This window comes from Cherax quadricarinatus, chromosome 1 (genome assembly GCF_038502225.1).
Source record: "Cherax quadricarinatus isolate ZL_2023a chromosome 1, ASM3850222v1, whole genome shotgun sequence".
Taxonomy (NCBI): domain Eukaryota; kingdom Metazoa; phylum Arthropoda; class Malacostraca; order Decapoda; family Parastacidae; genus Cherax; species Cherax quadricarinatus.
Window position 1 is genome coordinate 51,879,471 of NC_091292.1, and position 27,971 is coordinate 51,907,441.

Here is a 27,971-nt window from a genome sequence, read left to right on the forward strand (position 1 = left end):
GTACAGATTCTAGTTCAGTTCCTTTGAGCTGAGCTCTCCTCCAGGCTGAGGGACTGACCACCTCCAATACTATTTTCTCCAATGCTGATTGACTGATTATATCATCTTTACTTCGCTGCTACTCCTGCTGACTCAGTATTTGACCGAAGAAGCCTTCAGTGTAGGTGAAACGTTACAACAATAAAGATACCAACTGTGGTACATGTGTCACACTCGACAACTTCATATTTTATACCATCTTCAACAACTTCATCTATAAACATCACTCATTACCTGGAAGTCAGATAATAATAAGCCCATCAAAAAATATTCAGGTAAACCAATAGATTTAATTATTGCATACATTTATTTTACATTATCAGCTCTGTAGAAGCACCTAAAATTTTACATCTAATTAGCATAATTATTACAAGAAATTAGCATATTGTATCCACTTTTTGCCTGTGTTAATTTTGTCGTAATGAATATAAGGAATTAATTTATTAGAAGTTATACAGACTAGTTTGAATGAAAAAAAATGATAATAAGCAGATTAAACAGTACGGACAACTACTGGAAATGGAAAAAATACCGACAGATAAAAGTCGCTGAAACAAGATACGAGTTTACATAAATGCTGGAATTTTAGTGTTCCGTGTATAACAGAATCCAGTTACTTTAAATGCTCAAGATTCTACTGTTTTGTGTTATACAGGATCCTGATGCTCCTTAAAACTAAGATTCTAAGAATGTGTATTATACACGATTCTCTAACTTCTAACACTTAAGATTGCAGTATGTAAATTCAGTTGTATTTTAATGAACAGAAAACCTATTACATTTAATAATGTGGTATTTAATTTTCAAAGTCATCTACCGGGAAGCCAGTGGAAGGTCTCGATCAAATGACCAAAAGTTAAGATAAGATTTTCTTCGGATTTTTAACCCCGGAGGATTAGCCACTCAGGATAACCCAAGAAAGTCAGTGCGTCATCGAGGACTGTCTAACTTATTTCCATTCGGGTCTTTAATCTTGTCCCCCAGGATGCGACCCACACCAGTCGACAGAGCGTGTTCACCATATAGCAAAAATCCACCTCAAAAGAATTGTCACATTTGTTTGGACAAATAAACCACCACTTCCATAAATTCTTCGTCTTTTGAAGGGGATCAAAGAGGATATTCTGTCCTCCAAGGGTCACGTGGGATTACAACGAGACTGCAGTAAAGTTAGTGCAACATTTCCATCACCACTGCCAGACGTAACACTAGTGTTGCTACAATAACACAACTGCCAGACATAATGCTAGTGTTGCTACACTAACACAACTGCCAGCATAACACTAGTGGTGCTGCATATATTTGTGTGGTACTATGTTATTCTGTGAACTGTTCCTTCTTTGCCAATTCGTCACCACCGAGACTCCAACTTGGTTCATCACATCGTAAAATGGTTCGCTCAGGTTTGCTTGTTCAACTACATTACACCGTCTGGCATGGTGGACCTGAGCCTCCGGTTAGGACTCAGGCCTACCATACCAAGGGTGTCTATCTTCAGTTTATGGAGGTGACTGGATGTTGTGCTCCTTCTATGGATCAGAACTAGTCTGCAACATCTCGGGTAGTTCCATACCTCTTGCTTGATGCTTGTGTATATTTGCATATCTTGTACTTTACTTTTTCACTGTTTTGGTTGAGTTAGGAAATAATGTTTGAGGTGTCTACGAAATACTAAGGCTTCATTCCATTCACAGGATACAGCCCTATTCTTATTGTGTCACATTGATTGATCTCTCGTGCATCTATGTACAATTCATTTGGCCGCGAAAGAATTGTAATTAGTAAAGTCAAAATAAGAACATAAAAATATACTGCGTATACAGCCGTGGGCAGCCGATGATACGGGAGGTGGAGGAGGGTTCCTGGTTCTATCTTCATCAGGCAAGTGTTAAGGAATAAGAACCCTACTGATAAGATAAGATTTCGTTCGGACTTTTAACCCCGGAGGGTTAGCCACCCAGGATAAGACAAGAAAGTCAGTGCGTCATCGAGGACTGTAACTTATTTCCATTGGGGTCCTTAATCTTGTCCCCCAGGATGCGACCCGCACCAGTCGACTAAAACTTAGGTACCTATTTGCTGCTAGGTTAACAGGACAACAGGTGTAAGGAAACGTGTCGAAATGTTTCCACCCGCCGGGAATCGAGCCTGGGCCCTCCGCATGTGAACCGGGAGCTTTAGCCACCAGGCCACCAGGCCACCGGACCTGATTTGAGTATCAGACAGATTGCCGAAAATTTGAGCCTTGGAAAGTCAACTGTAGGTCGGATTCTGAAGAGACCTGAAGACACTGGTGATTGTGGAGAGCTGTGAAAGCCTGAAGACACTGAAGATTGTGGAAGAAAGCGCAAGGCAACATCTCATAATGCCAAGGTTATCATAAGAAATGGTGTGAAGGATCTCAAGAAAACCAGCAAACATCTATAGAGATTTGACTTCAGCTGGGGTAAATGTTGATTCTTCAACTGTTGAACGAAGGATCCTTCAAGCTGGCAGAACTGCCAGAAAGCCGGTAAAGAAGCAATTATTGACTACTTCTGTGAAGAAAACACTTCTGCGGATGGCAGTCAATCATTAGAGATGGATGACAGATGAATGGAGAAAAGTCATATTTTCAGATGAGACGCATTTTGAAGTACATAGGTACAAATCAGTGGTAGTGAGATGGAGTAGCAGTGAGATGGGTATATTCAGTAAATGCCAAAACACCCACCTAAGATGTTTTGGGCTAGCTGTGCTGCTAAAGGCCCTGGATGGCTTATTACTGTTTAGGGAACGATGAACAGTGACAAATAAAAAGCAATTCTGGCAATTCATTTCCTTCCAATTGTGGATAGAGAGTTTCCTGGTGGAGAAAGTATTTTCCAGCAAGATCTTGCTCCATGTCACACTTCCAGAAAAATGCTGACATTCCTCGAAGAGAGTGGGCTATGCTCTCTAAATTCGCCTGGAAACTCTCCACACCTCAACCCAGTTGAGAGTCTATGGGCAATAACCAAACGCAGGATCGTGAAACAAGACTGTTCAACTGTGGAGAAGCTAATTGCATTGCTACTGTTATTAGGACATGATACCACGATGAAGAACTTACCAAAATGCGTTCAATTACTCGATTTTATGACAAAGCGTGAAGCAATGCTTATAAAAGCAAAGTATAGTCATATCTCTTATTAAATAAATTATATCTGTCAAATCATTACCTTGTATTTGTCAAACTTTAATTTTCCAAACAAATGTCTTATTTCATCCCTGTCTCAATTAACATTCACACAACTGTAAATGCCTCACTCTTACTTTAATAATAATAAAAATACGTAATAATAATAATAATAATAATAATAATAATAATAATAATAATAATAATAATAATAATAATAATATTATTATTATTATTATTATTATTATTATTATTATTATTATTAATATTATAGCTGTCTGATTTGTTGTTTTAATTCCGTCCTTAATTCTTATCTTATTATTATTTCTTCAGAATTAGTGATACTGATTTATCTCATTGTTGCTGTTTTGTTCCTTATTACTGTTTATTGGTTTTAATTATTACTTCTTTTTCTTTGTTCCATGTTTTTTGTACCATATTTCTGTTTTTTCATGTACCGTATTACTGCTTATTTCTTGTATTTTACAATTATTTTTATTTTCAATTTATTACTGTTTATTTTGTGTTTTTTATAATGCTTCCTTATTCAACGTTATTAAGGATTATTTCTTGTGCCTTATGTGTATTCTAACTCTTCGTGTCTTAGTAACTGCTTGTAGCCAATAATATTTCTATTGTAAAAAGCGGACGTTTCCTCTCAATTCTGGGATAACTTATTTAAGCCATCATACAACCAGATTGTCTTCCAGTTTTCTTCTTTCTGTTTATCCCTTTTACTGCAAACAACGATTTCGCTTCTCGGCCTCTTTTTCAGATGCCTGTGTTTTTGTACGATTTAATCTCTTGCAGCAAGATTTTACACTGTGATTTACTCCACTCTCCCTAAGTTATTAAAATTTATTTACGTTTAATTAAGTTTTAGGTTTGGTTGCATTATTTTAATCCGAAATTTACTTAATTTAGCAGCAAGTAATATGACACTGGACACTGGAAATTCTGCAATCAGAGATGTAATTTTGTAATCACGTGTCAACACATACCGTTCACTGTGAATGTTGAAAACGTTCGAGAAAGTGTGCGTTGTGAGGGCAAACTGTGCAGAGAAGTGAGAGAAGTGAATCTGTGCATATGTTCTATAGTTTCCAGTATGCCTTGTTTGGGAAATATGAATCTTGTCGACAGACCTTAAAGCCTAAAGAAGCGATTTTTTCCTAATCTGAAGCGACTCCATACAGTCAGAGCCAGATTTATTTTTTGTAGACCCCTGGGCTATAGGCACTGAGAGACCCCCAGCAATATTTTCATAAGGAAAAAAAGCTAAAGAAATATTAAATTTATTGTTGCAAGGCTAACCACAATTAAAATTCAAACATTTGCTTTGCTTAAGATGCATTAGTCAAGATCCGAGAACACAGCAGCAACTATTTGCAGGGTTGGATTAAGGTATGAGTCACATGGGCTGCAGCCCAGGGGTCTAAGCCAGCTGGAGGGCCTCCAGATATGTTTTCAACAACTTACAATTTACTTAGGTTTTGGAGAAATTTGTTTACAATAAACTAAAGCTGACAGCGAATTATAATTCATGTTAAATTTGCAGTCAGTGGACAGTGCAACAGAGGAACATTGTTGTAGACCACAACGTAGACGACTCTAGTAGTTAATAAAGGGGATATTAATAAGTTCTTGAGGATACCTCTCCAAGAGACAACCCGCAGTAATGGATTTAAATTAGACAAGTTTAGATTTAGAAAGAACATAGGAAAGTATTGGTTTGGAAATCGGGTAGTTGATGAGTGGAACAGTCTACCTAGTTGGGTTATTGAGGCTAGGACTTTGGGTAGTTGAAAATTTAGATTGGATAAATATATGAGTGAGAGGGATTGGATTTGAGTGGGACTTGAAAATGAGTGGATAGAGTTACCAGAGCTTATTTCTTTGGTAGCATTGAAAATTAGGTTGGGGAAATGTTTTGTTAGTGGGATGGATTGTAAAGGACCTGCCTAGTATGGGCCAACAGGCCTGCTGCAGTGATCCTCCTTTCCTATGTTCTTATAGAAAATAACTTCTGGTGTTTTATATCAACGAGACCCTATGAAAAACTCAAGTACACTCTCACTTTCCAAACATTCTAGTGTGTCTAATCGTTGGAATGTGCACTTTTGATGTCTGTCCTACCGAATATTTCTGACTCAGTGCTCAATTCTGTGTTTCATTTGTTCCTAGTTTCTGTATTTTTTTCAAGATTGAAGTATTCATTGAGTAAATTCTATCCAGTTCCTTTTAATGGCAGTCCCATACTTGTTAGTAAGTTTTCTAGAGAGAGCTCGTGCTAATGACAAACAAAGAAACAAAACTGAGAAACAGAATACTCGTAGCGACGAAAAAAATTTTGAGTAAGAGGCTGTTCATCTTAAAGGCCTCTGTATGAGCCGGGACCCAAAGAGAGCGTCTTTTAGTGGATGAGGCGTCCATAGGCGCTACTTTGAGGGTGGAGGAGGCAGGGAGCTTCAGGCGTAGAACTTCGATGTATACCAGGGATACGATGATGATGAAATCTTCGGAGATGAGCGCCACAAACCACACGTCAATGAGCTTAAGGTAAGTCGTCTTGGGAATAGAGTTGCTTGTTTGGGTGAAAAATGTTGCCAACACCAACAAAGACGTCAAAGACACCATGATGCGGTCCTGCAAAATAAATTGTTCTCTTTTTCTCTTTTGCAGTAGAAAAACATGGTAAATATATTTTTTAGGCAAAAAATAAAATAGAAAAAAAAAAACAGGTAAATACACTTTCTTTTAAGGCACAGACAATTGCCTCATATAAATTGTGAAAGAATTGATCGTTATAGTAATGAGAGTTTTGTTAATTCAGTTAGTTTCCCAGTTTGTGGCCGGACAGATGACCGACAGACATTTCACCAATGAACATTTAGCCAAATGGGAAATTTCACCGAACGGAAAATTAGGTTGGGTTAGGTTAGGTGATGAACGCCATTTCGTCCGTTCGGTGAAATGTCTGTCGCCAAATGTCTGTCACCATCTGTCCAGAAGCCTCCCAATCACAGCAAACAGCTAGAAAATGTACCTGAACAAGCCGCATGAAAGAATTTGGAAAAATAATTGAACAAAAATGTTCTTTAAGCTAGTGGAAGGTCTCGGTCAGACGACCAAAAGTTCCAGCAACAGGGCATCATATGACTAACACCTGCATCAGGAAACACTTGTCCTGTTTCCTAATGAATCTTACCTAACCTAACTTACATTGAAGACACTTATTTGTCTTTTCAGAAAGCCGAAAGAGAGAATTCTCGCCTTCGAAGGTCAGGACACTGCGATGTTACAATACATATAGCAAAAGAACAAAAACAGTTCTGTAATAATCAGTGAACACATATACAAAATTACAGCACCAAACTCAGTCAATTCTCTGATTACTGAACATTAGCTACATGCACTGTATATACACCAGCAAGACTGTATATCTCCCTGTACATAAAAGAAATGCATACCGGTGTTAATTAACCAAGAAAGATGTGTTTTTTGTCTATAAAGCAAAAAAGTATATCTGTCATTATATATGTATGACAATAGGCATCTATCTCATATACATTTAAAGATATTTTTTTTCATATATGCTAATGTAAAAATTAATAATTTTCAACCATAAGAAGCTTAGAAAGCTGACCTAACCTTATTATAGCAAGTGCAAATTAATTTAGCCTAATCCAACAAAATGTATTGTACATAAGTTTACAATAATTTAATAATCAAACACAATGGAATATATTTTTTCTTTAGGTTCAGAATGAGTGCTGCATCTTGTGTAGTGGAAATAAGTGAGGTGGAAATAAGTAAAGGACCCCAATGGAAATAAGTCACTCTGTCTGACTTTTTTGGGTTATCCTAGGTTCTCTACACATATGCTGCTATGTATGATAATTCTATATAACTGTATTGTGTATACCTGAATAAATTTACTTACTTACTTACTTACTTATAATGTAGTATAGTGTAGTGTAGTGTTGTGTAATGTAGTGTAGTGCAGTGCTGTCTTGTGTAGTATAGTGTTGTGTAGTGTAGTGATGTGTAGTGTAGTGTTGTGTAGTGTAGTGTTGCATAATGTAGTGTAGTGTAGTGTTGTTAGGTAAGACACATATGCAACAGTTAGGTATCTTTATTTCGAAACGTTTCGCCTACACAGTAGGCTTCTTCAGTCGAGTACAGAAAAGTTGATAGAAGCAGAAGAGACTTGAAGACGATGTAATCAGTCCATCACCCTTAAAGTTTTGAGGTGGTCAGTCCCTCAGTCTGGAGAAGAGCATTGTTCCAAAGTCTGAAACAATATGGAGTTGAAGTGACAGGATGGAGCCTTATATAGCGCCAGGAGGTGAGACGTAGGTCACTAGAAGAGGTAAGAACGCAGATGTTGGGAGGTCAGGTCCCTCTCAAATCCAGCCGTTCTCACTAGTAGAGGTTGTCGAAGTTGATTGCAGGTCTGTACCAAGGTACCCTTGTGTTGCAGTGTCTGACAGATTGAACATTAAAATGGTATAAAATACCGACAGGTTGTTAGGTAAGACACATATGCAACAGTTAGGTATCTTTATTTCGAAACGTTTCGCCTACACAGTAGGCTTCTTCAGTTGAGTACAGAAAAGTTGATAGAAGCAGAAGAGACTTGAAGACGATGTAATCAGTCCATCACCCTTAAAGTTTTGAGGTGGTCAGTCCCTCAGTCTGGAGAAGAGCATTGTTCCAAAGTCTGAAACAATATGGAGTTGAAGTGACAGGATGGAGCCTTATATAGCGCCAGGAGGTGAGACGTAGGTCACTAGAAGAGGTAAGAACGCAGATGTTGGGAGGTCAGGTCCCTCTCAAATCCAGCCGTTCTCACTAGTAGAGGTTGTCGAAGTTGATTGCAGGTCTGTACCAAGGTACCCTTGTGTTGCAGTGTCTGACAGATTGAACATTAAAATGGTATAAAATACCGACAGGTTGTTAGGTAAGACACATATGCAACAGTTAGGTATCTTTATTTCGAAACGTTTCGCCTACACAATCGAGTACAGAAAAGTTGATAGAAGCAGAAGAGACTTGAAGACGATGTAATCAGTCCATCACCCTTAAAGTTTTGAGGTGGTCAGTCCCTCAGTCTGGAGAAGAGCATTGTTCCAAAGTCTGAAACAATATGGAGTTTAAGTGACAGGATGGAGCCTTATATAGCGCCAGGAGGTGAGACGTAGGTCACTAGAAGAGGTAAGAACGCAGATGTTGGTAGGTCAGGTCCCTCTCAAATCCAGCCGTTCTCACTAGTAGAGGTTGTCGAAGTTGATTGCAGGTCTGTAGCAAGGTACCCTTGTGTTGCAGTGTCTGACAGATTGAACATTAAAATGGTATAAAATACCGACAGGTTGTTAGGTAAGACACATATGCAACAGTTAGGTATCTTTATTTCGAAACATTTCGCCTACACAGTAGGCTTCTTCAGTTGAGTACAGAAAAGTTGATAGAAGCAGAAGAGACTTGAAGACGATGTAATCAGTCCATCACCCTTAAAGTTTTGAGGTGGTCAGTCCCTCAGTCTGGAGAAGAGCATTGTTCCAAAGTCTGAAACAATATGGAGTTGAAGTGACAGGATGGAGCCTTATATAGCGCCAGGAGGTGAGACGTAGGTCACTAGAAGAGGTAAGAACGCAGATGTTGGGAGGTCAGGTCCCTCTCAAATCCAGCCGTTCTCACTAGTAGAGGTTGTCGAAGTTGATTGCAGGTCTGTACCAAGGTACCCTTGTGTTGCAGTGTCTGACAGATTGAACATTAAAATGGTATAAAATACCGACAGGTTGTTAGGTAAGACACATATGCAACAGTTAGGTATCTTTATTTCGAAACGTTTCGCCTACACAGTAGACTTCTTCAGTCGAGTACAGAAAAGTTGATAGAAGCAGAAGAGACTTGAAGACGATGTAATCAGTCCATCACCCTTAAAGTTTTGAGGTGGTCAGTCCCTCAGTCTGGAGAAGAGCATTGTTCTAAAGTCTGAAACAATATGGAGTTGAAGTGACAGGATGGAGCCTTATATAGCGCCAGGAGGTGAGACGTAGGTCACTAGAAGAGGTAGGAACGCAGATGTTGGGAGGTCAGGTCCCTCTCAAATCCAGCCGTTCTCACTAGTAGAGGTTGTCGAAGTTAATTGCAGGTCTGTACTAAGGTACCCTTGTGTTGCAGTGTCTGACAGATTGAACATTAAAATGGTATAAAATACCGACAGGTTGTTAGGTAAGACACATATGCAAGACACATAAGGGTGATGGACTGATTACATCGTCTTCAAGTCTCTTCTGCTTCTATCAACTTTTCTGTACTCGACTGAAGAAGCCGACTGTGTAGGCGAAACGTTTCGAAATAAAGTTACCTAACTGTTGCATATGTGTCTTACCTAACAACCTGTCGGTATTTTATACCATTTTAATGTTCAATCTGTCAGACACTGCAACACAAGGTTACCTTGGTACAGACCTACAATCAACTTCGACAACCTCTACTAGTGAGAACGGCTGGATTTGAGAGGGACATGACCTCCCAACATTTGCGTTCTTACCTCTTCTAGTGACCTACGTCTCACCTCCTGGCGCTATATAAGACTCCATCCTGTCACTTCAACTCCATATTGTTTCAGACTTTGGAACAATGCTCTTCTCCAGACTGACGGACTGACCACCTCAAAACTTTAAGGGTGATGGACTGATTACATCGTCTTCAAGTCTCTTCTGCTTCTATCAACTTTTCTGTACTCGACTGAAGAAGCCTACTGTGTAGGCGAAATGTTTCGAAATAAAGATACCTAACTGTTGCATATGTGTCTTACCTAACAACCTGTCGGTATTTTATACCATTTTAATGTTCAATCTGTCAGACACTGCAACACAAGGGTACCTTGCTACAGACCTGCAATCAACTTCGACAACCTCTACTAGTGAGAACGGCTGGATTTGAGAGGGACCTGACCTCCCAACATCTGCGTTCCTACCTCTTCTAGTGACCTACGTCTCACCTCCTGGCGCTATATAAGGCTCCATCCTGTCACTTCAACTCCATATTGTTTCAGACTTTAGAACAATGCTCTTCTCCAGACTGAGGGACTGACCACCTCAAAACTTTAAGGGTGATGGACTGATTACATCGTCTTCAAGTCTCTTCTGCTTCTATCAACTTTTCTGTACTCGACTGAAGAAGTCTACTGTGTAGGCGAAACGTTTCGAAATAAAGATACCTAACTGTTGCATATGTGTCTTACCTAACAACCTGTCGGTATTTTATACCATTTTAATGTTCAGTGTTGTGTAGTGCTGTCATGTGTAGTGTAGTGTTGTACAGTGTAGTGTAGTGTTGTATAATGTAGTGTAGTGTAGTGTAGTATACTGTAGTGTAGTGTTGTATAACGTAGTGTAGTGCAGTGCTGTCTTGTGTAGTGTAGTGTTGTATAGTGTAGTGTTGTATAATGTAGTGTAGTGTAGTGTTGTGTAGAATAGTGTAGGGTAGTGTTGTATATTGTAGTGTAGTGTAGTGCTGTCTTGTGTAGTGCAATGTTGCATAGTGTTGTGTAGTGTAATGTAGTATAGTTTAGTGTAGCATAGTGTTGTGTAGTGTAGTGTTGTCATGTGTAGTGTTGTGTAGTGTAGTACTGTCTTGTGTAGTGCAATGTTGCACAGTATTGTGTAGTGTAATGTAGTATAGTTTAGTGTAGTGTTGTCATGTGTAGTGTTGTCATGTGTAGTGTTGTCATGTGTAGTATTGTCATGTGTAGTGCTCTCATGTGTAGTGTTGTGTAATGCAGTGCAGTGTTGAGCAGTGTAGTGTAGAGTAGCATAGTGTAGTGCAGTGTAGTGAAGTCTTGTGTACAGTAGTGTAGTGTTGTGTAGTGTAGTGAGTGTAGTTTAGTGTAGGGTAGTGTAGTGTAGTGTTATGTGGTGTAGTGCAGGGTAGTGCAGTACACTATAGTGTTGTCTTGTGTAGTGTAGGGTTGAGAAATGAATTGAAGCGAAGAGTAAAGTAGTGAAGTGTATTGTTGTATAGTATAGTGTAATGTAGTGTTGCCTTGCATAGCATAGTCTAGTGTAGTGTATTGTTGTATAGTATAGTGTAGTGAAGTGAAGTGTAGTGTAGTGTTGTGTATTGTAGTGTTGAATAGTGTAGTTTTGTGTAGCATAGTGTTGTATTGTGTAGTGTATTGCACAGTAGCGTTGTTTAGTGTAATGTGTAGTGTAGTGTAATGTAGTGTAGTGTTGTGTAGTGTAGTGGTGTGTAGTGTAGTGTATTATAGTGTAGCATAGTGAAGCATAGTGTAGTGTTGTGCAGTGTAGTGTTGTGCAGTGTAGTGTTGTGAAGTGTATTGCAGAGTAGAGTTGTATAGCATAGTCTTGTGTAGTGTAACATTGTGTTGTGTAGTGTAATGTTGTGTAGTGTAGTGTAGTGTTGTGTAGTGTAGTGTTGTGTAGTGCAGTGTTGTGTAGTGTTGTTTAGTGTAGTGTTGTGTAGTGTTCTGTAGCATTCTGTAGAGCTCTGTAGTGTTCTGTCATATACAGTTACATAGTGAAGTGTTGTGTAGTGTAGTGTTGTGCAGTGTTATGTAGTGTAGTGTTGTGTAGTGTTGTGTAGTATAGTGTTGTGTGGTGTAGTGTAGTGTTTAGTGTTGTGCAGTGGAGTGTAATGTTGTACAGTGTAGCGTAGTGTTCTAGAGTATTGTGCAGTGTAGTGTTGTGTAGTGTAGTGTTATATAGTGTAGTTTTGTGTAGTGTAGTGTTGTATAGTGTAGTGTTGTGTAGTGTTGCATAGTTTAGTGTTGTGTAGTGTAGTGTTGTCTTGTGCAGTGTAGTGTTGTGTAGTGTAGTGTTCTGTAGTGTCGTGTTGTGTAGCATTGTACAGAGTTGTGTTGTGCTGTGTAGTGTTTTGTTCTGTAGTGTTGTGTAGTGTAGTGGTGTGTAGTGTAGTGTTTTGTAGTGTAGTGTTGACTACTGCTGTCTTGTGTAGTGTAGTATAGTGTAGTGTTGTATAGTGAAGTGTAATGTAGTGTTGTGAAGTGCTGTTCAATGCTGTCTTGGGTAGTGTAGTGTAGTGTTGTATAGTGTAGTGCAGTGTAGTATTGTGCAGTGCTGTCTTGTATAGGGTAATGTTGTGTAGTGAAGTGTAGTTTAGTGTTGTGTAATGAAGTGCAGTAAAGTGCACTGTAATGTAGTGCTGTCCTGCATAGTGTAGTGCAGTCTTGTGTAGTGTTGCATAGTGAAGTGCATTGTAGTGTTGAGTAGTGTGCTGTAGTGTAGTGCAGGGTTTTCTTGTGCAGTACAGTGTAGTGCTGTCTTGTGTAGTGTAGTATTGTGTAGTGACGTGTTGGGTAGTTATTGTAGTGTAGCACTGTATTGTATAGTGTAGTGTTGTGTAGTGTATTGCAGTGTAGTGCAGTGCTATCCTGTGCAGTGTTGTGTTGTGTACAGTAGAGTAATGTAATGTTGTGTAGTGTAGTGCAGTGTTGTGTAGTGTAGTGCAGTGTTGTGTAGTGTAGTGCAGTGTTGTGTAGTTCAGTGCAGTGTTTGTAGTGTAGAGCTGCATAGTGTAGTGTAGTATAGTGCTGTGTAGAGTTGTATAGTGTAGTGTAGTGTTGTGTAGTTTTATGTAATGTTGTGTAGCAAAGTGTACTGTAGTGTTGTGTGGTGTAGTGTTGCATAGAGTAGTGCACTGCTGTTTTGTGTGGTGTAGAGTTGTGCAGTTACGTGTAGTGTAGTGTTGTGTAGTGTAGTGTACTGAAATATAGTGTAGTGATGAGTGGTGCTGTCATGTGTAGTGAAGTGTACTGTAGTGTTGTGTAGTGTAGTGCTGTCTTGTGTAGTGTAGTGTTGTGCATTGTAGTGTTGTGTAGTGCTGTGTAGTGTAGTGTAGTGCTGTCTTGTGCAGTACGGTGTAGAATGGTGTAATGCAGTGTAGTGTAGTGTTGTGCAATGTAGTGAAGTGTTGTGTAACGTAGTGTAGAGTAGTGCTGTCTTGTGCAGAGTAGTGTTGTGTGGTGTAGTGTAATGTTGTGCAGTGTAGTGTTGTGTTGTGTACTGTACTGTGCTCTAGTGTAGGGCTGACTTGTGTAGTGTAGTGTAGTGCTGTCTTGTGTAGTGTTGAGCTGTGTAGTGTAGTGTAGTGTAGTGCTTTGTAGTGTAGTGAAGTATACTGTAGTGAAGTGTGATGTAGTGTAGAGTTGTGCAGTGTAGTGTAGTGCTGTGTAGTGTAGTGTAGAAATGAGAAGAGTAGTATAGCATAGTGTTGTGTTGCATAGTGTAGTGCTGTTTAAAGTAGTGTAGTGGTGTGTAGTGTAGTACAGTCTTTTGTAGTTTTGTGTAATGTAGTGTAGTGTAGTACTATCTTGAGAAGTGTATTATGTACTGTAGTGTTGTGTAATGAAGAGTAGTGTAGTGTAGTGTAGTGTAGTGTAGTGTAGTGTAGTGTAGTGTAGTGTAGTGTAGTGTAGTGTTGTGTAGTGTAGTGTTGTGTAGTGTAGTGTAGTGAACTACTGTCTTGTGTAGTGTCATGCAGTGTTGTGTAGTGTAGTGCAGTGCAGTGTAGTGTAGTGTTGTATATTGTATTGTAAAGCAGTGCTGTACAGTGTAGTGGAGTGTAGTGTTCTGTATTGTAGTGTCTACCTGGAGTCTACCTGGAGGGCATTCCGGGGATCAACGCCCCCGCGGCCCAGTCTATGTCCGGGCCTCCCGGTGGATCAGGGCCTGATCAACGAGGCTGTTACTGCTGGCCGCACGCAGTCCAACGTATGAACCACAGCCCGGCTGATCTGACATTGTCTTTAGGTATCTGTCCAGCTCCCCCTTGAAGACAACTAGGGGTTTTCCCATAATGCCTCTTATTGCTAGTGGGAGGCTGTTGAACAGTCTTGGGCCCGGACACTTACTGTGTTTTCTCTTAGTGTACCAGTGACACCCCTACTTTTCACTGGGGGTATGTTGCATCGCCTGCCAAGTCTTTTGCTTTCATATGGAGTGATTGCTGTGTGCATATTAGGGACCAGTCCCTCCAGAATCTTCCAGGTGTAGATTATGATATATCTCTCTTGCCTGTGCTCTAGTGAGTACAAGTCAAGTGCTTCCAGGCACTCCAAGTAGTTAAGGTGTTTGATGGAACTTATACGTGCAGTAAAGGTTCTCTGTACATTCTCTAGCTCTGCAATTTCACCTGCCTTGAATGGGGATGTTAATGTACAGCAGTATTCCAGCTTAGAAAGAATAAGTGATTTAAAAAGGATCATCAATGGCTTAGCATCTCTTGTCTTGAATGCTGTCATTATGCATCCTATCAGTTTCCTAGCAGATGTGATAGTGGCATTGTTGTGGTCCTTGAAGGTGAGGTCTTCGGACATTACCACACCCAGGTCCTTCACATTACTTTTCCGCTCTATTGTGTGATTGGAGTTTGTAGTATACTCAGTAGTAGTTATTATTTCCTCCAGTTTTCCATAATGGAGTAGTTGGAATTTGTCTTTATTGAATATCATATTGTTCTCTGCTGCCCATTGGAAAACTTGGTTTATATCTTCTTGGAGCTTTGCCATGTCCTAAATGGATGACACTTTCATGCAGATCCTATTATCGTCTGCAAAAGATGATACAGTGCTGTGATTTACATCTCTGTCTGTCTGATATGAGAATAAGGAACAGGATAGGTGCGAGAACTGTGCCTTGTGGGACAGAGCTCTTCACTATGACAGCATCTAATTTAACTCCATTTACCACTACTCTTCGTGTGCGATTGGTTAGAAAGTTGAAGATCCATCTGCCTACTTTGCTGGTTATCCCTTTAGCACACATTTTTTGTGCTACTACACCATGGTTGCACTTGTCAAAGGCTTTTGCAAAGTCTGCATATACTACATCTGCATTCTGTTTGTTTTCCAGTGTAGGGTAGAGGAGTGTTGTGTAGTGTAGTGTTGTGTAGAGTAGTGTAGTTTAGTGTAGTATGGTGAAGTGTTGTGTAGTGTTGCATCGTGTAGTGTAGTGGTGTCATATTCAGTGTAGTGTAGTGAAGGGTAGTGTTGTGTAGTGTAGTGTAGGGCTGTCTTGTGTACTGTAGTGTAGTGTTTTGTAGTGTACTGCAGTGTAATGTAATATAGTGCTGTCTTGTGTATAGGGTAATATAGTGTTGTGTAGTGAAGTGTTGTGTAGTGTAGCGCAATGCTGTCTTGTGTAGTGTAATGTAGTGTTGTGTAGTGAAGTGAAGTGTAGTGCTGTGTTCTGTAGTGTATTGTTGTGTAATGCAGTGTAGTGCAGTGGTGTGTAGTGTAGTGTAGTGTAGAGTAGTGTAGTGTATTGTTGTGTAGTGTAGTCCAATGTAGTGAAGTATAGTGCTATCTTGTGTAGAGTAGTGTAGTGTTGTGTAGTGTTGTGTTGTGTAGTGTAGTATATTGTTGTGTAGTGTAGTGCTGTTTTGTGCAGTTTAGTGCTGGGTAGCATTGTGTATTGTAGTCTAGTGTTGTATCATATAGTGTAGTGTAGTGTAGTGTTGTGAGGTGTAGTGCTGTCATGTATAGTGTAGTGCTGTCTTCTTTAGTGTAGTGTAGTGCTGTCTTGTGTAGTGCAGTGTTGTGTAGTGTTTTGTAGTGTAGTGTAGGGTAGTGTAGTGTCGTGTAGTGGTGTGTTGTATAGTGTAGAGTAGTGTAGTGCTATCTTGTGTAGTGTATTGTAGTGCAGTGAAGTGCCGTGTTGTGTTGTGTAGTGTTGTGTTGTATAGTGCAGTGTAATGAAGTGTGGCATAGAGTAGTGTTGTGTAATGTACACTACACTACAGAACACAACACTTCACAAGACAGCACAACGCTTCACTGCACAACACTATACTGCACAAAACTGCACTATGCAACACTACACAGCACTACACTTCACAACACTACACACTACACTGCACAAGACAGCACTACACTACACTACAATACAGTACACAGCACTGCAGTACTCAACACAACAGTACAATACACTACACTGCACTTCACAAGACATCATTACACTACACAACACTATACTACAATACACTACCCTGCACTATGCAACACTAGACTACACTATACAACAGTAAACTACACTACACTACATTAAACTACACAAGTGAACACTACACTACACTACACAACACTTAACTACACAATGATACACTGCACTACACTACACTTCACTACACTACACTATACTACACAACTCTACACTGCAGAACTCTACACTACACTACATTACAGAACACTACCCTACACTATGAGGATAGACTAAGGGCCCTGAAACTACACTCTCTAGAAAGACGTAGAATTAGGGGGGATATGATTGAGGTGTATAAATGGAAGACAGGAATAAATAAAGGGGATGTAAATAGTGTGCTGAAAATATCTAGCCTAGACAGGACTCGCAGCAATGGTTTTTAAGTTGGAAAAATTCAGATTCAGGAAGGATATAGGAAAGTACTGGTTTGGTAATAGAGTTGTGGATGAGTGGAACAAACTCCCAAGTACAGTTATAGAGGCCAGAACGTTGTATAGCTTTAAAAATAGGTTGGATAAATACATGAGTAGATGTGGGTGGGTGTGAGTTAGACCTGATAGCTTGTGCTACCAGGTCGGTTGCCGTGTTCCTCCCTTAAGTCAATGTGACCTGACCTGACTAGGTTGGGTGCATTGGCTTAAGCCGGTAGGAGACTTGGACCTGCCTCGCATGGGCCAGTAGGCCTTCTGCAGTGTTCCTTCGTTCTTATGTTCTTATGTTCTTATACTACACAACCCTACACTGCAGAACTCTACACTACACTATGATTCACTGCACAACACTACACTACACTACTATACACTACATAACAGTATACTAAACTACACTACTCTTCACAATACTACACTACACATCACTACACTATACTTCACAACACTACACTACACTACACAACACTATACTTCACAACACTACAATACACTACACTATACAACACTACACTACACAATGCAATTATACATTACACTACACTTCACTACACAAGACAGCACTTCACTACACTACTCAATATTCCCTACACTACACTACACAAGACAGCACTACACTACACTACAGAACACTGCACAACAAAATTATACACTACACTACACAAGATGGCACTGCATTACACTACTCAATATTCCCTACACTACACTACATAAGACAGGACTACACTACACTAACAACCCTACACAACACTGCACTACACTCCACAGCACTTCACTACTCTACACTACACAAGACAGCATTACACTACTTTACACTTCACTACACTACACTATGCAACACTACACAACACTGCACTACACAAGACAGCACTTCACAAACTACACAACTCTTCAGAGCACTTCACTAAACTACACAACTCTTCAGAGCACTTCACTAAACTACACAACTCTTCAGAGCACTTCACTAAACTACACAACTCTTCAGAGCACTTCACTAAACTACCCTTCATTACACAACTCTCCAGTACACTACACAAGACAAGACTGCACTTATCTACACTACACTTCACTACACAATGCTTCACTGCACTACACTTCAGTACACAGCACTACACTTCACAAGGCAACACTGCACTACACTTCACTATATGACACTTCACTACCCTACACTACACAGCACTAAACTACACTACACAACACATCTACACTACAGTACACTACTCTACATTACACTACACAATGCTGCACTACACTACACTACACTTCTATTCACAAGGCAGCACTACAAAACACAACACTACACTACACTACAGAACACAACACTGCACTACACTGTACAACACTAAACTACACTACACTACAGGACAATACACAACATTACACTACACAACACAGCACTTCACTACACAACACTTCATTATGCTCCACTACACTACACTGCACAACACTACAATACACTACACAACATTACACTGCACATCTCAACACTACACTTTTCAACACAGCACTGCACTACACAACACAGCATTGCGCTACACAACACTTCACTACACTACACTGAACAACACTACACTACACTACATAACACTACACTACTCAACACTGCACAACGCTACGCCACAAAGACAACACTACACTATACTACTCTACACAACACTACACAACACTACACAACACTACATTGCACTACACTGTGCAACACAACACAGCACTACATTACACTACACTACACTACACTACACAACACTGCACTACAAAAGACAGTACTACACTGTGCAAGACAGCACTACACTACACTACACTATTCTACACTACACAACACAGCACTACATTACATTACACTACACTTCACAATATTACAGTACACAAGACAACACTACATTTTGCAAGACAGCACTACACTACACAAGACAGCACTACACTATACTACTCTACATAACACTACACAACACTACATTACTGAACATTGCACTACACTGTGCAACACAACACAGCACTACATTACACTACACTACACTGTACTACACAATACTGCACTACAAAAGACAACACTACACTGTGCAAGACAGCACTACACAACACAACACTACATTACACTACACTACACTTCACAACATTACAGTACACAAGACAACACTACCCTTTGCAAGACAGCACTACACAAGATAGCACCACACTTCACAAGACAGCACTACAGTACACTACACTACAATGCACTACACAAGACAGCACTACACTATGCAACACTACACTACACTACACTTCACAACATTACAGTACACAAGACAACACTACACTACACAAGACAGGACTACACTTCACAAGACATCACTACACTATGCAACACTACACTACACTTCACAACATTACAGTACACAAGACAACACTACACTGCACAGCACAGCACTACAGTTCACAAGACAGTGCTACACTATGCAACACGTCACTTCGTAATTGTCACTATGCAACAGTCATCACTTCCTAACAATCATTACTCAGTCATCAGTTGAATTTCAGTTAATGCCCTGGATGAAATATGTGAAAATTTGTCTGGACTGCGTCCAAGTGAGTCGCCTACCTTGGCAAACTCTGTTGACACCGAGTTCTAAGGTCGGTACCTCAGCCTCACAAGTGGCTTATAGGACAGATTTTCACAAATGATTGATGTTACAAAAAACTCGCCTGCATGCCCGTATAAAGGACTAACTTACTTGGTGTTGCAGCATATATCCTGATCTTCAACTTCCCTAAGCTTAGCCTTAGCCCCTTTGGACTTCCCCTCAGAAACCACGTGCAACCGGGAGCCTTAATTCCTGCAATATTCATTCATTATTAGTGACCTGCCTGCACCTCAGAAATTCCTATTTCCAAGTGGGTGTGTATCCCCTAGTACAACTATGCAGACACGGACACTAGCTTCTAGACTGACAAAAGACGCTGGTACGTACTGGACATGCACTGCCAGCTACACAGAGGCCTACAGATCAACTCACTCACAATTTTCCCCAGACACTGGCCAGAAATCCTAAGAGAAAGTGGAGGTTTTGTCTTACTGTATGGGCCTGATGGAGGAGGTCATCTACGGCACATCGAGGTGCCTCTACCAGATTTCCCCAAGTCTCATGTGTGAAGACACGTGGGGGGCGCCGTCTGCTGATCACGGCATGTCTTGTCCAGGTGGTGTATGGTCATAGAAGGACGCTATTGTGTCTTTGAGACCCGCATCTCGATGTTCAAACTAGGGCTGCCAGTTCTCCCTAGCTAACTTAACCTAGTGTTTGCCTACATTATCGGCCTATTACTACCTATGTTAAGGTCTTAGGTCTACATTATTATTATCTACAGTTGCCTTAATAATCCTAATATTAATGTACTAACCATAAACTACCTACTTCTTCGCTGAAGGGTAAATCTATAAATTAAATAGTACCTTCCATCCACATTCGACAATCTGGGAGAGAACGCTTTTGTTTGGGTGGGTTTAAGGGCCACCCAGCTCAGCCGTTCCATAACGGCCATGCTGTGAACCCTTTGTACGCCGTATCTGTCCTGTGGAACTTTAGGGACCAAATAAATTTCCACAGAATATATTAGAATAAGTATTAATTCCATTTCCTTTCCAATCATACTCCCACGGCCGAGGCAGTAAAGGATCCGACTCTGCAAGATACCTATTCGAGCCCCTCGTCCACCTATTTGATTCTTTCACCTGAGTTCATTGTGAAGAGTATATGTATGAAAGATAGAGAGAGAGTAAGTGTATAGGTAAAAACCTTCCTTAATGATCCACGTGTAGAGAGAGTTATACTTTGGATAGTTTATGGGATTTAAATTGTTTTAATCAAAACCAAGCACTAAACCCACCAGGGTCATACAGCGTTGCTCTAGGGTTTAATACTAAACATCGACTATGCTAAGCTATTAAGGCTGCACGTAACCTGTACATGCACTAAGAAACATTCATCTCAAGGTTTATATAACTGTGTCTTGTACCTTAGCTAACTAGCTACTTATATAATATTGCAAAGGTAAGAGAAAAACCTGGAAGTCTGTGAGGTCGAAGTAGAGAGCAAGCCAGCAGATGATGACCAGCATGATGCTGGGCAGGAAAGTGTTGCTGATGTAATATCCATACTGGTTCCTGAACACAAACTCAACCTGAAAATTAACTTAAGGTAATCTCACCCATCATTGTTGTGGAAATGTTCTTATTGCAATATATAAGTGTTAAGTAATAATTAACAAAACTTCATATCTTACCTATTTTATCATACTTGAATGTATGTTGCAATAAGATCACGGTAAAGAGGTGATATCAATATATGCAAAATAACTACAGTGAAAAAAAAATGGTGAAATTCCAAGTGCTTTCTTGACATTGTGAGAAATCATAAAAACGCTTGGAATTTCCCTACTTTTTCACTGTACTTATTTTACATGAAAATATATAACTGAAATATTTGTCTAAAGAAGCATTTGTTATCAACGTTTCAGTGAAATCTGTCGCCATCATCAGGATCTGTAAAAAACATTCCAACCCTTATATATACTTCAAAAGCTAAGAGTCAAAACATGTAAAATAAGAAAAAAAAAGAAGCAAAATCAAGCCAGAGGAGAGCCAGGTACTATACTAAGGAGGGTTGAGCTGGAACTGACCCAGGTAGACAGTAATCTGACCCAGGTAGACAGTAGTCTGACCCAGGTACACAGTAGTCTGACCCAGGTACACAATAGTCTGACCCAGGTACACAGTAGTCTGACCCAGGTACGCAGTAGTCTGACCCAGGTACACAGTAGTCTGATCCAGGTACACAGTAGTCTGACCCAGGTACACAGTAGTCTGACCCAGGTCAGCAATAAGAGAAAACTCAAGCATGAGGAATGTAACTATTTTAATGTGAATTAAGGAAACTGTCGCAATATAACCGTAAAACTCAGGCTAAAACCCCAGTGCAAAAACTCTAAAACTCTTAAATCTAATTTATCCCTTGCTTTACCTAAAACTACAATCATTAGTACTTTGTAAATAATCTTTAGTTTCAGAAAAATGTAGCTTTACAGCTGAAAAAGAGGGTTAAGCAAATTTAGGAAGAGTCCTGTATTATACACTTCTGTAGTCACATATTCAGAGCAAGAAACACAAACTTTCATTATTTACTTTTCCTACAGTAAAAACAATATTCCTATATTTTTTTAAATTAATATAATCCCTAAACAAATCTATATGAGTTCAGTAGGTTTAAAATCTTTTGCATAATCATCAAGCTAACTCTTTTCTTAATAAACCAAAAAAAAAAAAAATAGCTAAGTTTGGTCTCAAGGTGAACTAACTGCGACACCCTAAATTTGTGTTTAGGATCTTTAATTGAGAAAAATGAGCCATTGACAGCCTATTGAAGTAATTACTTAAAATATTGTTTAAATGATTAACTATATTGATAACTGTGAACAAACTGTTAATGAGATGTTTGTAAATAAAGACTGTTGTGGAAAATTAAATTTACCTGGATGTAACTCATAAGATACATATCAGTAAATGGTAACAAAGATAATTATTCTTTATCAAGGTTACAGAGACAAGTAGGAATTTTAGGACACCTACGTCACAAAAAATGTCCCCCTTCGATACCTACTACTGTCATATCCACAACTCACTCTGGACCTATACTAATTTCACATGAAATATACATCACCAGGAATTCTGGTAAAACATTAATATAAATATGTGGACTGTATATTAAATTTAAAATGTGAATGCATATACATTTATGTAACAGAATGATAATTTATAATCATAACATTCACCAATTTGTCTGGAGATTACTTGGTGTATCATACACAACCCCCTGCCTAAATATGAAGAAAATACTGGCCAGAATTCCAACATAAATAGACATCGACTTAGCTGGGGTTCCAAAGATGTCCTGTACATCTGTTTAATGCTCACGTTATGCAGGACTGCAAATCCAACAATTTTGGCTCCTATTTGAGAGGTTTTAAGCCCAATATAACCCCTAGAGCAATGGAAATTTATGCACATTTAATTAACGTGCCTATACCACATTCAAAAACAATGGCGTCTCCCCCATGCTCAACAGCGCAGGTGCAGAGCTTCCCTGTTGGTTCTCTTCTTTAAAATACACGTTAGGGCAATAGTAATGTATTAATCAGGTATATTTACATTATAAAAAATATACAGCATAATTTTGAGAAATTATTTTCCACACTGGGGCCGGACGGAGGTCGTTGCTAAACGACTCAAATTACTCCTTCCTTTAGGAGACGACTCCAGCCGGTTCTGGCTTGAGTGGCTGTTCTCCTAGTATGTCTTACTACAATTTCATCTTCCTGCATCACTTGGTCAGCGTTACCTTCAATATCACTCGTGTCACTTTCCCTTAGATTTTCATTTACATTTGATTGAATACCATTTAATTCCAAGGGAATCAATTTATTAATTGTGCGTAAACTTTTCTGGCCACGACACAACACTTTGACATTCTGGACAACACCTTGTGCATCTGGGTACAATGTCAATACTTTGCCCAGAGGCCACAATGTTCGATGTTGTTCAGTATCAATTAACACAATGTCACCTGGTTGAATGTTCTGTCGATTTACTGCCTCTGTCGCACCATAAAAGTGTTCACGTAGTGTAAGAAGAAATTCCTTATGCCTCACATTAGACCAATGATCAATTACTTTATTTAACATTTTAAATTTATCACACAACACTGCTGCATCATTGTAATCATCATCACTTTCTTCAGGATTATCTCTATAGACAGGGGCAGCTTCCAATTTCCTTCCACATATTAGGTGGGAAGGTGTTAATACATCTGTATCAGGTGTATCACTCATGTACGAGAGAGGCCTATTATTTATCCGATTCTCCGCCTCCACCAACACCGCACGAAATTCCTCCAAATCAATTCTGTTCCGGTGTAGAACTTTACAGAGACACCTCTTCACTGTGCCTATCAGTCTTTCATACAGCCCCCCCTGCCAAGGGGCTCTAGGAGTAATAAATTTCCAGGTACACCCTCGTTGAGTTAACAGAGATTGAACATCGTTACTCTTATTGAATTCTATCAAGTGTTGAGCACCTGCTACAAAATTTGTGGCATTATCCGAAATCATCAATCTCAGACAGGATCCTCTAGCTGCAAATTTTCGAAACAGCTGTATAAACTGTTCTGCAGACAAGTCCTGAGCCACTTCTAAATGAACTGCCCTAGTAGTAGTACAAGTGAACAAGCATACATACACTTTCAGTGGAACACCATCTGAAGTACCTGTTAAAATGATTGGACCACTATACAGTGGTCCCTTGCTTTTCGTAGTTCTCGGCAATCGTAAATTTCGCCAATCATAGGGGTATTTTTGTATAAACATGGACTCGCTTTTCATAGGTTGACTCGCGAATAGTAGTTCGTCCAGGATGCTTACGCACGGTGTGAGCCAGGGAGGCCTCCCTACCCAGCCAGTCTGGCATTGCTTACCAGTGAGTGAAGGTCCCCTCAAGTGCTCCTACGAAATATTTCATAATATTCCACTCATTTTAGTGCTTGAAAGTACTAATTAAGCTACCATGGCTCCAAAGAAAGCTCCTAGTGCCAAGCCTGTGGTAAAGAAGGTGAGAAATATGTACAGTGACAAAGTCTTGTACCATTTTAGGGAAGTGTTAAAGAGACGCCAGAAACAGAGCTCTCTCCACAGTTACTTTGTGAGACAAGACTAGAGTGACTCTCAAGGTGGTCCTAGTGGCATTAAGAAACAGAGAAGAGAAGCAACCCCAGAGAAGCAATTGGTACCTGAGGTGTTGCTGGAAGGGGATTCCCCTTCCAAACTGTAAACAATCCAATCTCTGTCCTCCTCCAGTCTCCCATACACTAAGAAGAATCTCCAATAAAGGTAAGTGTTATGCTGTTAATGTTTCATTCATCATTTCCCATTGTATTGTTTATGTACTACATGTATATTTCATGTAAAAATTTTTTTTGTTTTAATACTTTTGAGTGTCAGAAACGGATTAATTGTATTTACATTATTTCTTATGGGGAAAATTGATTCGCAAATCGTAAATTTCGTTTATAGTAGCTCCTCCAGGAACGGATTAATTACGAAAAACGAGGGACCACTGTAGTCTACACCTGTTACATCAAATGGTTTCAGCAATTGTACACCCTCCTTTGGCAATGGTGGAGGACCTGGGTACATATAGGATCTGGCATCCACACGGCGACATATTACACAAAATTTAATCACCCTCTTTATACTTTGCAGTCCTTGTGGAATCCAGAAAGTTTCCCTATTACAATTTAAGTTAACTTGAACCCCAACATGCATTACATTTTTATGGGCATTTAAAACAATTAAATTTGTTAGATGATGAGTTTTGGGCAGTAAGATATGGTGTTTAGCATAATCACCCAATTCAGCATTTTGTAACCTACCTCTGCACCTAATTACATTGTTCTCTAAATACAGCTGCAATTTCTCTATTATGGAACCTTTCACAATTTTTCTTTCCATCATCAATTTAATCTCATTTCCATAGATTTCTTCTTGTACCCTCTTTATTCAATATTTAAGAGGATGTGAAAACTTTAAACACCAACTTAATTACATTGATTTGTTTGGGTAAAGAAGGATACCTATTTATATCAATGGCTAAGGAAGGACAAACTATTGGACCGGCAGTCGCAGTGATTTCAACAGGAGCAATATACACCTTTTGTACAGGCCAATTAGCTTTATTTACCAACCAGCTCGGTCCTTTAAACCATGATACAGCATTTACGAATTTAGCATAAGGTAAACCTCGAGACAAGAAATCAGCTGGATTCTCCTCACCAGGTATATGATTAAATGTTAACATATGCTGACCCAAACTATTATACTTCTCTTGCATCTGATTGATTTCAGTGACTCTGTTTTGTACGTACACAATTTTACTGTTTCTATTACGAATCCATTGTAAAGATACCTCATTATCAGACCAAATTACAGTGTCGCTAATATTTGTCTCCTGCAACTTATTTCTTATATAATTAGCTAATTTGACACCTGCATAAATGGCTGTTAATTCCAACTGAGGTAAGGTACGTGATTTAATTGGAGACACTTTAGCCTTAGACATAACAAGAGAAATGACACTATTACATTGAAGGTAAGCAACTGCTCCATACACCAATTCTGAAGCATCACAAAAAATGTGGAGTATATTTTTCCCATCTGGATTGGCCACCTGGTGTGGGAACTCCAACAATGGAATTTTCTCATAATCACCAATTAATTCATCCTATCTGTTAATGAATTCCTCAGGTACAATTTCATCCCAAGCACATTTAAGCATCCATGCTTCTTGTATTATTATTTCCCTCTTATAGTAAGGCATGACACTAAGCCTAGTGGATCAAAATATTTGGAAACTTCAGCAAGCAAAACTCTCTTAGTTAATTTATTGGGCATACTGTAATTATTAGGTTTTAACATTAACAAATCTCTCTCAGTATCCCAAGTTAATCCCAATACATTGCTACACTTTGGTACTTCACCTCCAGGGTAATCTTTACTTATTTTGTCCTTTAATTTGGATGAATTACTATTCCATTCCCTCAGAGGCATATTTGCACTTTGCATTATTTTATTAGCCTCTCCATAAGTCATTAACAGTTCCTTTTCAGTTGACGTCACACCCAGGAAATTGGCCACATAAAATTGTTTGCTCATTACTTTACTCAATGGACTTCCTGTACATTTAAGGTGTGCATTTATCGTCGCTTGAAGTAGGAATGGACTGGATGTAGCACCAAATAATACGCTCCTAAAGTGAAAGTTTTCAGAGGGCTAAGTGGGTCACTAGGATTCTAAGGCCATAAGAAGCAGGTACAATCCCGGTCAGCCTCTTGTAAACCCACTCTTAGGAAAGCATTACTTATGTCAGCCATGAAGGCATAATTCTTCACCCTGAAAGTTAATAAGATATCTCCTAATTTTTCCATCAACGACGGACCTGTCATCAAACAGTCATTTAAACTAGGTACATTTTTGTTACTCCTGGCACTACAATTAAACACAATCCTCAGAGGAGTGGTCTTAGAATCCTTCTTCACTCTGTGATGTGGCAAATAGTGACCATAAATTTTGGCTTGCTCAGGAGGTACCTCTTCTATAAATTTATTAATTAACTGTTCAGTAATTATATCATTATAGGCAGTCAACAATTCTGGTGTCTTACTCAGTTCGCGGAGCTGAGCGTTTAATTGTCCATATGCCATTCTGTAATTAGAGGGCAATTCTGGATGGTTCAGTCTCCACAGAAGTCGCACCCAATATTGTCCAGATTCAAATTTTACATCTCCCAGGTACTGTTCCTGAGTAAAAGAATCATCTGGACTTTCTTCATTTACATTTATTCCAATGCTGTCTAATTCCCACAATTTATGCACTGGCTCAACACCATCCTCTATGGAAGAATTATATTGGGGTACGATTTCATGAGTAAGGCACACAGTTATAGTATTTATAGTTTCCTCTAGTCATGCATTATTATTACGAGGAATCCTACCATACATTACATGGCCTCCTGTAGTCTTTAAAAGGGTGACACCACATTTCTTTACCATACCCTTTACAAAGGAGGCATAATAGTCACTACCTATCAAAATATTTATTGGGCCTAAAGAATCATCATTTACACCAGAAGGTGCTAAATTTACATTATATGAAAGTCTTTCTGTAGCTTTACTAAGTCCTACTGTAGATATTTTCTCTGGGAGTCTATCTACAATTACTGCATTAACACGTTTTTTCTCATTGCCCAACCTGACAGTTACATAAACGGTGTCATACAATTGAGCCCTTTTATCTGAGGAAAACCAGATAATTTTAGAGTTGTAGGATCTCCCATCTGTACTTTCATCCCATCAAGACATTTACATTTTGTGAAAGTATGCTGTGATCCCTGGTCTAATAATGCATTTACATTTTTTTATTTATGCCTTTTATCATCAATTTTTACCTGTAACACAGGTAAGGCTACTTCAGCAAAACCATCATTATTAGCATTAACACCAATTTTACATTAGCCACTGTTGTGTCAGGATTGTCAACATTATCATTATTATCAACATTATCACATAGACCCTTACACATGACTATATGGTGTCTTTCTTTGTGACATTGATAACAGTTGTTTAATTTGGCATGACAATCCTTTACATTTTGATTACCTAGACACCTGATACATTTGTCAAGTTCTTCCAATCTTTCAACTTTATCATTCCATGAATTGTATGGATTGCAAATCTT

At 39.2% G+C, this 27,971-nt stretch overlaps 1 protein-coding gene across 1 annotated transcript in view; it reads right to left on the reverse strand.

Annotated features, from left to right (window-relative positions):
* Positions 1–5,470: 5,470 nt before the first annotated feature.
* Positions 5,471–27,971, reverse strand: part of LOC128685465 (uncharacterized) — a 175,796-nt gene continuing 153,295 nt past the window's right edge. The window contains exons 9-10 of the mRNA XM_053772005.2: positions 20,697–20,813; positions 5,471–5,842 (exon numbers count right to left, since the gene is read on the reverse strand). Of these exons, the coding sequence (XP_053627980.2) occupies positions 5,471–5,842; positions 20,697–20,813 (489 nt within the window). The remainder of the gene's footprint in view (positions 5,843–20,696; positions 20,814–27,971) is intronic.